At 31.4% G+C, this 16,343-nt stretch overlaps 3 protein-coding genes across 6 annotated transcripts; 2 read left to right on the forward strand and 1 right to left on the reverse strand.

The window, feature by feature from the left end:
• Nucleotides 1-1,981: 1,981 nt before the first annotated feature.
• LOC107946121 (coatomer subunit zeta-1) lies at nt 1,982-5,405 on the forward strand. 3 transcript variants are annotated; one of them, XM_016880337.2, is made up of 7 exons: nt 2,026-2,143; nt 2,483-2,642; nt 3,742-3,889; nt 4,140-4,217; nt 4,669-4,753; nt 4,918-5,009; nt 5,080-5,405. In XM_016880337.2, exons 1-6 carry the CDS (start codon nt 2,141-2,143, stop codon nt 4,975-4,977), a joined length of 534 nt encoding a protein of 177 aa, XP_016735826.1. In that variant the 5' UTR covers nt 2,026-2,140; the 3' UTR covers nt 4,978-5,009; nt 5,080-5,405. The 3 variants fall into 3 exon arrangements, with proteins under 3 accessions (XP_016735825.1, XP_016735826.1, XP_016735827.1); XM_016880338.2 differs by having other exon boundaries at nt 4,918-5,000; XM_016880336.2 differs by having other exon boundaries at nt 1,982-2,143; nt 4,918-5,405.
• Nucleotides 5,406-8,678: 3,273 nt separating this feature from the next.
• LOC107946119 (glucan endo-1,3-beta-glucosidase 3) lies at nt 8,679-12,007 on the forward strand. Its single transcript, XM_016880334.2, has 4 exons — nt 8,679-9,293; nt 9,953-10,591; nt 10,840-10,879; nt 11,375-12,007. The coding sequence occupies exons 1-4, from the start codon at nt 9,224-9,226 to the stop codon at nt 11,604-11,606; spliced, it is 981 nt and encodes a 326-aa protein (XP_016735823.1). The 5' UTR covers nt 8,679-9,223; the 3' UTR covers nt 11,607-12,007.
• A 589-nt stretch (nt 12,008-12,596) lies between these two features.
• Nucleotides 12,597-15,523, reverse strand: LOC107946120 (cold-regulated 413 inner membrane protein 2, chloroplastic). 2 transcript variants are annotated; one of them, XM_016880335.2, is made up of 6 exons: nt 14,922-15,523; nt 14,710-14,829; nt 14,537-14,632; nt 13,950-14,014; nt 13,630-13,699; nt 12,597-13,026 (listed from the first exon to the last, which is right to left on the reverse strand). In XM_016880335.2, the coding sequence occupies exons 1-6, from the start codon at nt 15,080-15,082 to the stop codon at nt 12,861-12,863; spliced, it is 678 nt and encodes a 225-aa protein (XP_016735824.1). In that variant the 5' UTR covers nt 15,083-15,523; the 3' UTR covers nt 12,597-12,860. The 2 variants fall into 2 exon arrangements, with proteins under 2 accessions (XP_016735824.1, XP_040932254.1); XM_041076320.1 differs by having other exon boundaries at nt 12,597-13,044.
• Between the last annotated feature and the right edge of the window lie 820 nt (nt 15,524-16,343).

The raw sequence follows: 16,343 nt of genomic DNA on the forward strand, positions 1-16,343 counted from the left end.
TAACAAATCAGGCTCGAGCCTTGAATAATAGATCTTAAGATCGGTTCATGTTGTAAACAAACTTATTTTCTTTTCCCTTATGTTTATTTTTTGGGCTTAATATTTTAGTCCAAACCCTGTCAATATCGAGTCAATCTCATGGCTTAGATTAAAATTAACAATTACCTATGTTTTTGTAATTAACAAATTAAAACTACATTACAATCCATGGTTTTGTCTATTTGGGGCTTTGTTTCGTAGGGAAAAAAAATTTCAGACCTTGCTTGCTGTTTATTTTCTCCAGAAAACATACAACATTGTTGCTCAAGCTTCTGTTAACCTTCATTCATCTTTGTCAAAAACCCAAGAAGAAGAACTTTTAAAAAGATTATTTATATAAGATACATACCCGTATTTGATACATGAATTTGAGTGAACATAGAAGCCTACTTACCAATGATGTGGAGTTGAACTTCTTGAGTTTTTCCCATATTCGAAACATGAAGAGGTTCGAAAAATGAGCCCCCAGTTAGAGAAGGAGAGAAAAGAGGAGATATTTTAACAAAATAGGAAGGGATGTATGTATGTAAAGTATAGCAGCTAATTGTGAATGGCAATTTAAGTATCCAACATAAGAAAAAGAAGGGTATCCACTTCAATCCATATGAAGCACGAGGACGATGACGATCGCATCTTGTTTCTTTCTTTTTTGGTCTTGTCGTCTTTATTGTTTGTGATTGAGTACGTGTTTAATAATTCATTACATATATAATTTTCGATTTATTTGAAGGGTTATATTTCTTTACTCATTTCCGAATGTGTGTCGTATGAATATTTCAAAGGAGGAATCAACATAAAACATGACCATATTATCATCTGTCATGAATCTGTTTTTACAAATTTGAGAATGGTGGGTACATTGACTTTGTGCAGGTATGAAACATGTGCATGTTTTGAGTTTGATGAGGGCTTTTTAGTTTGGACTAGAATGGAAGAACTATATTTAATTCTATTAGTGAAGTGAATGAGTTAAATTGAATATTATATATTGGTTCGGTCGTAAAACCTCATGTTGGGTTTTAAAATTTTAAATTTTCAGTTATTTATTTATTTTAATTAGATTTCATTTGGTTTATAGTTGTATTCAATTTCATAGACGAATCAATTGAAGTTTATTATTATTATTATTTTGCTTGGGTTATTATTATCCCTACATATATTTCAGCAACACTTGAAGTGGGATGAAATTACATACATACCCCTAATTGTGCGTCAAATTACATTCATAAGTATTTAAATTCCTCAGGCAGGTTGCTCCTTGTGTACAAACAAATTTGTATAGGTTAAAATATGCCATAGATCCCTGTACTATTGAAAAATTGTGATTTAGTCCTTATACTTTAATTTCTATAAATTTAGTCTTTTTTATTTTTTAAATTTCAAAATTTAAGCTCATTTGTTAACACTATTAAATTTTTTGTTAAATTTGTTTGTATGTGACATTATAAAATTAAAAAAATCACTTGAAAGAAATATAACTAAAAAATGACATTATAATGAATATAAATTTAACAAAATAATTTTAACATCTGAAAAAAACAGAGGATTAAATTCCTTTAAATAAAAGTATACTAAAAACAAAAGTTATACAAAACTCATTTTTGTCTTGACTGATGAATTCTCTGGTCATGTTAGACTTTTTTAACTTTTGCATTTTGTCATGTCAATATTATTACACGTGGCATATCACATGTTACTATTTACTTGCTCTAATATTCACATCAACGAAAATAAAAGTAATGATCAAACTTAACTTTTCGTTGTGAGACTTAATTGATTTTACCCTTAAATAATAACTACCTCTAAGATAACTCAGAAAGACAAAGATTCAAGGGAATTATCCAATTTGAGTGCCTATTAAAGTTTGAGGGCTCATTTGAATACAATAATAAAGTTTAAGGGCTTCTTTAATATATTACCCATTTTATAATCAGTACAGTTTGGCCTTAATAAGAACTAATAAATTACATTTATCAATTTCGTCCCTCGTCCCGTTTTTTCCTCGTACCGTACAAAACAGTCACAGCTCAGAAAAACATCAGTCAATAAAAATTCCTAGAAATTTTTTTCCCGAGAAAATCTTTGCCAAACGAGAAAAAAAATGGTCAGCTTTCCTTCTCTTTTCAACTATTTTGTCTTTCAATTTTGCATTTTAAGAACCTTTAAGAAAACAATTCTCTAATTTTTGCGTTTTAATGATCACCTTTGTTTATGTTCGATTATCTGTAAAGCAGATCTAAACTTATTTACATCAAATTTGATTTGAATTTTGTTCGTAATGTTAATTTTTCTAAGCGTTAGACTCGGATCCAATATATTTCTTTTAGAGTTCAATTATAAAAAAAAAAAGGATAGAAAATTGTATGTCGAAGATAATTTTTACATTATAATTAGCTTGTTTAGTTGAATCCGGTTTTAAAAGTTCGATTTTTATTGTTTGTAGGAATTGTGTCCTTTAATTAAAAACATTCTTCTTTTGGATTCCGAAGGTAAACGTATAGCTGTTAAGTATTATTCAGATGATTGGCCTACCAATTCTGCTAAGGAAGCTTTTGAAAAAGCTGTGTTTGCTAAAACCCAAAAGACTAATGCCCGTACAGATGGTAAAATTCTGCTTCTGCACTATGATTTTTCTGTTAATGTGTGCTCAACATTTCGTTTGATCTGATTGTTTAGGTGTGAATCATGTAGATTTGTTAACAAAGGTTAATGCTGATGGTGGGTTAATCAAGTCATTGGATTTGAGAATTTGAAATGTTGCTTGCTTGTTCATAAAGGGTTCTCCTTCAATTGTATTTGTCGAGGGGAGGTCAGTCTCACTCTGGGAGACATCTTCAGGGAGTGTTGTCCAGGGAGTTGGCGAACCTTTCAACGGTGGAGGTATTGTGCCTGGGGTATCTATGCTTGATGGTGAGGCGCTCCCCAAACTCTGGAACCCGTTGGGCTCTCCTTGGAACCAAAAGATAAAACCCGGGGCTAAAACCGAGCATAACACCCCGGGCACAATACTTCCACCATTGAGGAGTTCGCCGGCTCCCCAGATGACACTCCGAGAAGATGTCTCCCAAAGCGAGACCAACCTCCCGTCAACAGTATTGTTTTGAACATTGTTTTCGTTTGTGTTAGTGCTTTTTTAACATTTTGTTTGATCTGATTGTTTACATGTAAAACCATGTAGATTTAAGTCAATCAAGTCATTAGATTTGAGAATTTTGAAGGTTGTTTGCTTGTTCATAAAGGGTTTTCCTTGGATGTATTGTTTTTGACATTGTTTTCATTTCTGTTAATGCTTTCTTAACATTTCATTTGATCTGATTGTTTACACGTAAAATATAGGTTCAAGTTAATCAAGTCATTAGATTTGAGAATTTGGAGTAGTTTGCTTGTTCAAATGGGGGTTTTACTTTTCCTTTGATGTATCGTTTTGAACCCTTTTTTTAGTTTTTGTTAATGTTTACTTGATATTTCATTTGATCTGTTTCTGTATACATGTAAATCATATTGATTTACGAGGAAGGTTGATGATGGTGAGTTAATCAAGTTATAATATTTGAGAAATTCACCGTTTGCTTGTTCATAAGATGTTCTGAACATAGTTTTCATTGTTTCTGTGTGGATGAATTGCGGAAATATCCTAGGTTGGCATTGCTTTAAGTATTTCAGATTGCTAGTTTAACATAGTTTTTTTCTGTTCCCTTACAGCTGAGATAACAATGTTTGATAATTATGTTGTTGTATACAAGTTTGTTCAAGACCTTCACTTTTTTGTTACCGGAGGTGAAAATGAAAACGAGATTATCTTGGCTGCAGTACTCCAGGGTTTCTTTGATGCAGTTGGACTTCTCCTCAGGTTTTTCATAATGTTTCCTACTATTGTAATCTTTCTACATGTGTGAGATATCATCGTGCTATGTTACTTGGACTCAGGTGTATGTATTGGACATGGATATGTGTCTGATATGGTGTAAGTTTTTACTAGATTTTCATGTAAATGAACAGTTTGGGCATAGGCATAGGTACTTCATGAAGAGTCGGAACAACGTCGTCGTCATGCCTAATTTTGGTTTTGCACCCCTTGTTCTCACTACCCTTTGTTTCAGAGGCACTGTGGACAAGAAGGAAGCACTGGAGAACTTGGATCTTATTTTGTTATGCCTCGATGAGATTGTTGACGGCGGGTATGAATAATTGTTCTTTGCATAGTTAATTTGATTTATCTTTACCTTTTCAAATCTTTTAGAATATTTCTTTCTTTGCTTGTATGATTCTTTTCAAGTGTCTCTGGTATTTATCTGGGTTTGTTTGGTAAAAGTTTAAAGATGTATCATTATTTCAACTGAAGTTGGTTTTTGCAAATATTTCATTATACCAATACAATTCTTGGCTGGAAATGTCTCTTGATTCTTCTTCCGCACCTTCGTAAATTACTGGCAAACACGGTGATGGTAGACTAGGTTAAACATATGGATGCTGCACTAATCACTTATAGTACCTTATAGCGGTTTGTCTCTATAAGAAGAAAAAGAGAGAAAAAGAAAAAGAATGATAAGGGGCGGTCACCCGAAGCAACTGCCCCCGTGACAATGCTTATCTCTTATCCCTGTTTGACTGTTCTTTATCTTTGTGCAGCATCATTCTCGAAACTGATGCAAATGTTATAGCCGGAAAGGTTGCTAGTCACAGCATGGATGCTGGAGCTCCTTTGTCTGAACAGGTACTACGATCCTTGTACCCGAAACAAGCAATGCTCAACTCCCTCCCTCTTTTTCAATCTTCTTCCAATTTTCCCCCCTGAAAAGAGCACCTGAGTTCTTTTAACTAGTAAAATATTGATAACCATCGCCACCAAACTAAAACATTCGATGTTTGTTTTTACAGACAATAACTCAAGCATTGGCAACCGCACGGGAACATCTTACAAGATCTCTCCTCAAGTAATGGCATATACACCAGGCTGGAAGGTGAGAAAGGTAGAGAATTTATCCTTTTTTGTAATGATACTATGATATTATACCTGGTTATGATATACTCTATGTGTAGCTAGCTGCATTAGGAGATCAATATTCAAGGAATTGATGTTAGAAGATACAAAACAAAGGCATATACATATATGTGTGTGTGTGTGTGTGTGTGTGTGTTGGATTTCACAAAAGAGTACAATTTTTACATAGAGGTTTACATGCTTTGTTTAGTGGTTTTTTCTCTTTTGGGAATTTTCATATGAAAAGAAAATTAAAATGTTTGTTGTTCAGCTTTATAAACAGGGACTAAATTTGCATAATTTTGTCCATAGATTCAAGGTCAAATTATGGTTTTGGCCCCTGTACTATATTCAAGTTGAGGATTCAGTCTCTATACTTTAATTTAACATAATTTTTTTTACTATTCCAATTAATGTAATTTTTAACGGTATTAGTTATTTAAATTAAGGAATAAGAAGAAAAAGATGGAATTATGTTAAATTAAAATCAAAGATGAAAATAAATCTCGATTCTGATGCAATATTTCAAGGTTATAATAATTTGACTGAATTTAATTTTTTTTAAAATAACAAAATTCGAATAATTTGTGAGTACATGAATATTCAAACAAATAATTATTTATCATAACCAAAGTTACTTGGAAATAAATGGCAATGGGATGGAGATTTTGATTATTTCGGATAATATAAGAAAAATAATTATAATATAATATAAAAATAAAAAAATTAATATAAAGGTTAAAATAAGCTCCAAGCCCCTATACCTTTTTGTATTATTGAAATGTAATATCTATATTTATAATTTTTAGGAATTTAGTCCCTATGTTTTTCAAATTTCAAATTTGAAGTTCAATAGTTAACACCATTAAAATTATTTTGTTAAAAAACAATGTTGATGAACCTAAATTTAATAAAAGGATTTTAAGGATTTTAACTATGTTAACAATTGAACTTGCATTCTTATACTTGAAAAGTAGAGAGACTAAATTCAGACTAAATTCTTTGGAATAAAATATAGGAAGAATAAATTTCAAATATACAAAAGATACATAGACATGAACATATTTTAACCTAACATAAAATACATTAAACATAAGGTTAAAATATGCTATTAGTCCATGTACTTCTATAGAACTTGAGATTTAGTCCATATACTAAATCCCTATACTAAATCCCTATACTTTAAAAGTTAATCCTCTTACTTTTTCAATTTAATAATCATAGTCTAAACATTATCGTTGTTGATAGTTTCTGTTTAAAAATTTATTTAGTTTCCGTCAATCATTTAACACGTCACGTGAAGGTAGCTTAATCAACATGTCAAATTGATAAATTTTAAAAAAAAATATTCGCGATTTTAATTATTAGATTGAGATTTTTAAATCATAAAAGTTTAAATATTTAATTTTTGACTTTTAACTTTTTTAAACATAATAATTAAATCTCAAATATTATCAAACTACAAAGACTAACCACATATTTTAACCTAAACATAAATACAATATAGAATAAAAGAATAAACACAATACAAATACTTCAGGTATAAGATATATATCCCAACAAACTTCTCACATAATTAATTACTTCTTAAGAGGCTTGTTTGCTATGAAAAGAATCCAAACAAAAACAAAGTGTTTTTTTTTTTTTTGGTATTATGTGGTTAATCAGTATCTTTAATAATTTTTTTACGATTTTTTAAAAAATAATATCTTTTTCAAAATTCGAAATTAATTTCTTTTATAAAAATAAGATAAATATTTATCACTGCACCAAATATTTGTTAATATTACGAGATAAGTGTAGCTCTTTTAAAATGGAATCTAATATGGTTTGATTCTTTTGATTAAAGAAATCTAGCTTTACTGTTCTACATTTATAAAAATTATGAATTATCAAATTCAATCCAAATGTTATTAAATTAATAGTGGAATAATAAAATATTTGTATTTAAATTTTTACTGAATTATGAATTTTTTTTGTCACTTAATTATGGTTTTTTTATTAATTAACTATAAAAAGTTAAAAATGATCGTATAAGTATTCATTTTTGTTTTTGTCATTCAACAATCTTGAATTTTTTGGCATTTTGATTTTTATGGTAACTAAAAAAATGATTTAATGACAAATTTGACCTCTAATGTTTGCATGTTTTGTCAAAATGATCCTAATTGTATTTTTTAGTCTTTTTTAGCCATCAACTTTTATTTTATTTTTTTTCAATCTTCTTTTTCTAACAGATGTAATGAATAAATTCAAGGTTTCAAATTTTTATTTCTTTTAAAAGGTTTCCATCTTCATATGTTTGTTTGCTGAGAAGTTTTTATACTAAGTTAATTTTTTAGATAATTACATTTATTTCTTTAAATTAAGATTTTTTAAAATTTAATGTATTATTTATTTATTTTATTATTTTTCACATGTAATTATCTTAATGAGTTATCTAAGTAATAAGTTCCACCTCATTAAAAATATTTCACATATAAAATTTTACATCATTCCCATTAACTTTTTTAACGGTACATTAATTAAATTTGTTAGAAAAAGTTAGATTGAAAAAAAGAACAAAGGTTGATAGCCAAAAAAATGCACAAAAATACAATTAGGATCATTTTGACAAAACATACAAACATTAGTCACTAAATTTTATCATTAAGTCAAAAAAAACAATTGGAATTTCAAGGTTCCCTAAAATTGAGCTAAACCTAGTTAAGAAGGTAGTTCTTCCCTTAGCTTATAGGCAAACTGAAATGAACAATAAAGTTAGATTCTAAGTCCCTACAAACTTTTTATTTTTAAGATTAAGTCATATTTAAGGCAGCAAAATCACAAACATTAATTAATCAGAACAAGGAATCAGTATGTTCTTTTTATTATTATTTTCCCTTTAGACAAATAGAATCAATACCCTTTCAATAGTGAATTGCAAAGCCTCCAAGTATCATCCCTTTTTGCATCAAATCATGAAAAATCTCTCTTTATCTATCTTACACTTTAACTTTTTTTTATTCAGTCCCATAAAACAGTTACAAAAGATTCACTCGTAATTAATAAATATATTATTTTATGGACCACTTAGTTTATATTATTTGTAATTAAGAGTAACTATAATTCAAGAACTTGTCACTAATCTACAAAATTAAAATAAAAAATAAAACGTTTCAAAAACATTAAATCGTCAAATTTATTTAAATACATCGGTTTAAAATGATCTTTTAAGTGACACCAACTCATTACTTACCCTTATTTGTATTTTTTTTTCTCTATTTCAAGATTATATACTCTTTATATACAAATAATAATTATTATTCTAAAGAATCTAAACCCTAAAATTTATTGGAATATATCAATTAGAAACATTCCATAACCAACCTTAAATCGTTACTCTTTCAAGTAAAACAAATCCACAAACAAATTTAGGATGATCTCGTATTTTTAGGGTGTAGTAAAATAATAAAACTACTTGACAATACCCTAGACTTACTTCCGATTTTTTTTTTTACTCCACTAACAATGAATAGAATAATTACCCTACATTAATGTTGTAAAAACCGAACCAGTGATTGAACTGGTTAAATCATTTACTCTCAATTCAACTATTGATCCAACAATAATTAAAGAAACAATCAAATTTTCAAAAAAAATTTACAAATACATCATTATATTTTTTTTTACTGATTTGTCAGATGTTGGTCCAATCCCTTTATCCGAACCAATATATCAACCGTTCCAACAACATATATATATATAATATATCAAAAACCCAAAGATTTAAAATCCTAGCAGACAACCCTTTTGCCTTTACTTTCCCCATTCCATACACTTTTTGGGGGTTTTCTCCATTTTTGGCACCTTACACCTTGCTTGCTAATTCCGACAACCAAATTGCCTCTTTTCTCAAGTTTTCTTATATTCCCTTTTCTCTCTGTTTTCAATCTATCTTCTTTCCAAGGCAGCTTTGATTCTTTTCAATTCCCCCCCCCTTTCACTCTTTTTTTTGCGGGTTTATTTATAGACACCAAATATACGTAATAAAAGAGTGATAATAAAATAGAAACACACGCCTTCTTTGCCATTGGTCTTTCTCTTTGTTTTCTCATATATATATACATACATACATATTAGCTTGTATATAATTGTTCCTATTAAAGTTTCTTTTTCTTCTTTTTTTTTGAAGAACTACTTGTTTGCAATTTATTCAAGCAGATGCAAGACATGGGTTGTAGGCTTCTTCAGTTTCTATCAATCTTTCTCTTCCATATTTTCTTCTGTTCAGGTGATTCATTCATTCACATACACATAAATATATAGACAGATGGATAGATTGCTCCTAATTATGCATTTGTATGGGAAACTAGATTTTACTAAGCCAAAATGCACATTAAGTTAACTTCATGTTATTTTTTATGTAACCAAACTTGAGGTAAGTGTCAGGTATGATTTTTTCTAATACGGATATGTTCCAATTTGTCTTTTTAATAGATTTCAAAAATCATATTTGACATATGATATATGTCAAAGCACAAATGTTTGAGTATAATTTAACTCAAATGTCAATCTTTTGATAATATCATGCGGGAATAAAGATGGAAACTAAGTGTCATATGAATGAGAGAGTGATTGTTTCTAGAGAAAATTTCCTAGAAAGACTAAAAATATAATTACACCATTTTATTTAAAACCTAAACCCTGTTTGCCTTTATTTCAATTTAACCCTATGGCCTCGATTTAATCTAATATCAATTATATATATATAGGCAGGGTCTTGGTCTCAAAAAGGATAATTCAATTCCTTTAAAAATTAAAAAGTTGTTGCATTTTAACCCTTCAAAAGTTTATAAGTTTATAATTTAATTTTTACCCTCGAAATTCATATATTTCTTCATGAAAAAGAAAACGAATAAAAGAACTTACCTTTGCTTTTAATCTCTTCAGGTTCAAGTGTTTCAGGTAAGCCTCCTCCGCAAGGAATCAATCAAAAACCAAAACAAAGCATTCGGATGCTCTTTGCCCCTTCAATATCCACAACAATACTAGACGGTGTCCCCATTGTTAACCCAACAACTCCGGGCACCACTCCAAACCCAACATCCCCCTCGACCGAGCCGATTACAAACCCTACTACCCCAACATCACCGGACACAAATCCAACTCCAACATTACCAGACACTAATCCGGCTCCCACCGGCCCTACCACGACTCCTCCGACTGGCCCTACCATGACTCCTCCGACTGGGACAACCACAACTCCTCCAACTGGGACAACCACAACTCCTCCAACAGGGACAACCACAACTCCTCCAACAGGGACAACCACGAGTCCAGGAACATCGGGAGGGAGTTGGTGTGTTGCAAACCAAGGTGCTTCACCAACTGCATTACAAGTAGCTCTAGATTATGCTTGTGGCTATGGTGGTGCAGATTGCTCTGCAATTCAAACTGGCGGAAGTTGTTATGAACCTAACACAATTCAAAATCATGCTTCCTATGCTTTTAATGATTATTACCAGAAGCACCCGGATCCGACAAGCTGTGTTTTCGGAGGGGCAGCACAGCTTAGTAACACTGATCCAAGTAAGATATCATCTATGGGTACTAATGGTTCAGTTCAGTTCAGTTTCGAATAAAATTTACTATTAATATACAGTATTCTGATTTTTGAAAAACCGAGCTAAAGCTGGACTGAATGCTATAGTAATCGACCTGAACTGAGCCATATCGATTAGGATTGGTTCGCTTCATTGATTTTCGATTTTTTTTTCTCAACCCTAAGTAATGCAATCCAAATATTTCTATTGAAATTCGTCTCTGTATTTCTTCAGGTACTGGAAATTGTCATTTCCCGGCATCCTCGTCGACAGGGTAATAATCTTACAACCAATTATCATGGTGCTTTAAATTGGTTAAATTATCTAGTGAGCCCCTATAATATAGGCTGAAAAGTAAATAAGTCTCTTTAATATAAAAAGTAAGCATTTTATTCACTATAAATTTAACTTGAAGCGAATAGGTAAATTATAAAGGTTAAAAAATGCTGACTTGTAGTGTAGGAAAAAAGAAAGAAAAAAAAAATCAACACTTTCTAGAACACGGACAATAACTAAATTGTTTTTTTTCTCACCTCACTTTAAAACATAACAAATCAGCATTTTTAACATTTAACTTTATTGTCATTTGTGATTTTACCTATTTACTTTAAAATTAAATAACAAGGACTAGACTGCTCACTTTTATAGTAGGACTAATTTGCTCCTAAGCTTATAGTATAAGGACCCGTCAGATAATTTAATCTTTTAAATTTCCAGACTAAGAGAAAAGAGTAGCTTACTGTTTTTTCTTCTCAACATGTGAACACAGTGGGAGTCCACCCTCCAACACGACACCACCAACCACCATGTCTCCACCAAGTACTACCACGATGGCTCCACCCTTTGGCATGACCCCGCCAACATTTACTGGAACAGGTGGAGACACGGGTTTCGAACCGACCGGACTCCCGAACTCAGCCATCTCTGTGTCATTCCGATTTTGGCCAATCGTCGCGACGATAAGTCTGGTGTGGTCGTTCATCACTGCAAACAAACTCTAGGCAAAGAATGAATCAAACTTTCAGACATAAGATTGCAATTCCATTGTTCCTTAGCAAAGTTCATAAGCTTACCAGCAATCTTTGAGGATCAACAATGAGTTGTCTATCTCAGAGGCCTAGAAACATTAAAGATCTATAGCTATAGTTCTCGATCTATGTATGCATAGAAGCTGAAGGATGGGGAAAAAAATGAAGAACATCATAGAATATCTTAGGTTCTTGTATCCATAGATATGTTATGATAGCTGCTTTATCAGAATTACAGTTAGAACAATAAGTTATTGAGATCTAGGAATGCTATTTAAGAAAACTGGAAATCATCACAGGTGTAGCTAGTGCATTAATAAATACATACATACGTATATACGTTCATTTATAAATGCAATACTAAATTATACTTATTCATCAGCTCAGCATTGCAATATTTTTTTCACATATTTGGATTTGAATGTGAATGTTGGATACGGTATGCATCGGGTACATGGGTATCTTCAAAATTTTCTAAAGTTTTCCATGTCTTTGGAGGGTCATATCCTTATACCCACTTCGTACATTGGTGTTAGACATGAGTACTTCAAGAAACATGAAGTCATATGACTTCCGAAGATCCTCTGTACGCAGAGAAACACTTGCAAAAACTTACCATACTTGAATGGGACACACACCCGACACAGAGTAATACAGGTTTTCATTTTTCCTAAAATACTTCTACTGCTACATATTCAGATAGAGATATGAAGTATAATTCTATGAATATATGAAAATACTTAGAAAAGATTTAGCATATTCATGTCAAACATATATCCATATGGGACATGAACTCCCAAATTTGGATAACATGAGTAAAAAATGTTTAATAGATGCATTAGTTAAAAGAGAAGCATCCAGAAGCAAGAATGAGCTTTGGCAATGTCAATGGCATACATGATTAAGAAGAACAATGAAACAATAAGAGCCAATAAAGTGTCCAAAGACTATAATCACTAATCATTCCACTGCAAACTAAACTTGTATTATTTCAACAACGATTCCTATCTTACACTGATATGACACTAAGATAACATATAGCAAAGTGAAAGGAACATACATTCTACATATATAAATTTTCATCTAGAAGTCTTATTTTTCTCAGCATAAAATGGACTTATCATGCTAACACAAGAACATAGGTCTGGAAAATATGTTATTCTTACAGGACTCTCTCCTTCTACGAGTCTTCAATAACTTGGAAGACGTCTTGATTCTTCATTAAATTCATATCAAAAGCAAGCAGGAGACAACAGTGATGCAAACAATGCCAACAGTGGCAATAATTGAACCTTGGTCAAATGCTCTCTTCAAGCTGGCAGCACCTGAGAAATGCTGGTAAGCCAAATACGCTGCAATCACCAAGGAAATGATAGCGCCTTGTTGTGTTCCCCTGTAAATGAAACAACACCTATAATAAAAAATTGAGACCTCTCAATGGTGGGGTTTGTTTTGAACTGGGTCAATTTGGGTTGGATCAATTCGAGTCTTTAAATTTTCAAGTCATTTTAGGATCGGATCATTTTATGCTCAGGTCATTCGGGTTTGCTAACTAGGTTTTCAAGTCATTTCAGGTTGTTTGTTTGAGTCATGTTATGTTTGAGTTATTCTGAGTTTGGAACATTTTTTGTTCGGGTTGGAATAGTTTGGATTGTTAACTTCTTATGAGCAAATCAAGGTGAGTCGGATTTGGGTTAATCGGGTTGGTTTTCAAGTTTGGGTTAGAATTGACAGCTCTATCAAAAATATATAAACCCCATCAAACATAAGCATAAAAAAGAAGAAGAATAGTTTATGTTACTTAGACTTGAGTAAGTTTCGTACATGGATAGGACCATCCTAAGATCCACAAAATATATGAAAAAATCTTTTTAAAAAATGAAAATAATCATGTTGAAAACATTCCCTTATGTGAAACTTACACTCCATCAAACATAAGTATCGAAAAGAAAGAATAATAGCATCAGTTTGCCTAAAGTAATACATTAACACTAACCTTAAGTTCATTACATGGTAAGGGGCCACAATCACCAAGAGTAATGCTACAAATGGCAACTCAAGTTCACCTAGAAACAGAAAAAAATTTAATTTATCATCCAATTATTTTAGCAAACAAAAAAATGGTCAAAACTTTCATGATTGAATGCATCCATGTTCCTTGCTTAATGGCCAAATTATTCTGAAAAATTGAATCTGATTCAATCATGCCACAATGAAACCAATCCAACTTATAGAGCTACAACACAATCAAACCTGAACAAACAAAATGTGAATTGACTCGAAATAGAAGTCTCTACTGGGATCGTAAGAATTTACCAGGAATGAAGAAGAAGAGACGAACTAGCAGTCCCAAGAATGCTGCCCAAATACCATATTCACCCCTGCAAATTTTAAAACCATCAATCACAAGGATTTTAAGGGAAAAAGTTATGTACTTCGATTAAGTGGTAAGGAGTTCTATGTTATTTATTCGGTTTTCGAGTATAGTGAACAGAAAAAATAGGCGCTGAGAAAGCTTTGCCTCCATTTCGGAGTTTTAACTGGCTCGACTTTGGAATAGTCCAGACTACCAGATGTAGGATATTAGGAAAAAAAAAGTAGAATAAAAGACTTGTTAATTTTTACTTGAACATAAAAATTCAACCCAAACTTGGGATAACCCAATTTGACAGAAACTCGAAATAACTTAACCAAATAACCTGAAAGAACCAGAATCTGAAGTGACTACAACCCTTAATGACCGAATAACCAGAACAAAGAAGAACTTGAACATGAAACTAATTCGAATCCGAATTTGACCCGAACTAAAATGATCCTATAACTTTAAAACCTGACTCGATGAGCAAGTCCAAACTCAACCCAATGACAGTAGAATCACAAAGGGTAAGAACAATATTGCTTACTTCATCCATGAAATGATACTTGTAGGAGCTTGAATTGCTATCAATGGAACAAGAAATTGTTTCCGAATCACTGTTCCTTTTGTGAAAAATAAAACCCTGTTGAAAATAACTTCAAAAAATAAATTTATTTTTCCAAAAATGAAAACAAGAAGGCAATCAATCAAAAGACGTACGCAGAAGAAATGGCGGAGATCCACTGGAGATTAAGACGTGAGAGAGGAGCAGCGTAGCAAACCGCACTCGATCCTCTACTCTTCTTCTTCTTCTTTATTTCCTTACCCTTAATCGAAAATCTACAATTTCAAAAACTCAAAAGTTTAAAGGAACTCGAAAAATTTTCCCTTCAATTCCCCCCAAATCGATTCGAATCAAGTAATAAACTTACCTTAGAGGACTGAAACTGATCGAACCAGAAGAGTGAGCGAGAGTAGAAAGCTTCGTAGTAGCTCGAAACGGTGCGTGTCGAAGAGGAATAAAGGGTACATTTCGTGCATTGCGAATGTAAAGAGATTGTGCCGCTACTGGAGAGATTGAAATTGTCACCATTTTTCCCTCAGTGATGAAGTGACCTCGACTGTATCCGTATCAATGGCGATATGAATTGAATCTTTTAACGGTGCTTAAACCATCATATCATTGGAATTTGGAACTTTAGTTCAAGCGAAAGGCATTGCGCCACGTGAACGGTTCAGGGTTCGCGGTTCGATGTAGGATCTGGACGGGACGTTTACGTTTGTGTTTCTTCATTGTTTCGCACCGTAGCTCTTGGATCTTTGACCCCATTTACCTTTGAATCCCTCAAAAAGCCAAATCTTCCATTAAAGTTTTTTCCTTTCATTTTCTTGGATCATAGGCCCAAATCTTTCTGTAGAAACTTTGATGAGCTGAGACTCAAATTTTTATTTCTCAAGCTTCACTTAGACCTGGCAATTGTACCTCCAACTTCCAAACTTGTTTCAACTCGTCAAAATTTAAATTCAATTAAGCGTTGTTTCTTCACACCTAAAAAGTTTTATAGAAAATATTTTTTATATCAATTTCCGAAAAAAGCTCTTGAGGTAATTTTATTTTATAAAAATTAATTTAAATTAAGTTTAAAATTATTATATTGATAAAAATTTTATTTTTATTTTTAAAAATATTTAAAATATTAATATAAAATATTATATTTTTCACTATTATTAAACATACATATTTAATTATTTATATTTATTCATATAATAAATTATTAATATAATTAATATAAATTTATTATTTTAATAAATTATTTAATATTTTAATTTTATTTTAATAATAAATTTTAAATAATAATAATTTTAAATAATATTCTTCATATATTATTGAAAATATTTAATATTAATATTTTAATAATTATTATTTATTATAATTATAAATATATTTTTTGGGGGTAAAAAATGAACTAAATTAAAAGGAAAACAAAGCCTAAATCAAAAAACTTTTACTCAACTGTTGCTCCTAGTTCCTATTCAATTCGTCCATTTAAATCCTGAGATAGGTCCCTCACATATGAGTTAGTATGCTGTCTTACCCAACAAACAGAGATCTTAATGGTTTCAGCTAAGCTCCATGTTATATCTTGAAAGACAAAGAGATTCCTATTTTTCTATATACGCCATGCGACTAGACCAAAAAGGGATGGCCGGAAGGTTTTAGCTCATGTAATCCATTCATTATACTTTAAATTTTCCCCTACCCAGTCAAAAATATCACTAGAGAATAATTGTGTTTGCCAGCTTGGGGGATATTATTTAACCCAATTTCTTTAGTTGTCGGCCAATCTTTGAGA

Source organism: Gossypium hirsutum, chromosome A09 (genome assembly GCF_007990345.1).
Source record: "Gossypium hirsutum isolate 1008001.06 chromosome A09, Gossypium_hirsutum_v2.1, whole genome shotgun sequence".
NCBI classification, from domain to species: domain Eukaryota; kingdom Viridiplantae; phylum Streptophyta; class Magnoliopsida; order Malvales; family Malvaceae; genus Gossypium; species Gossypium hirsutum.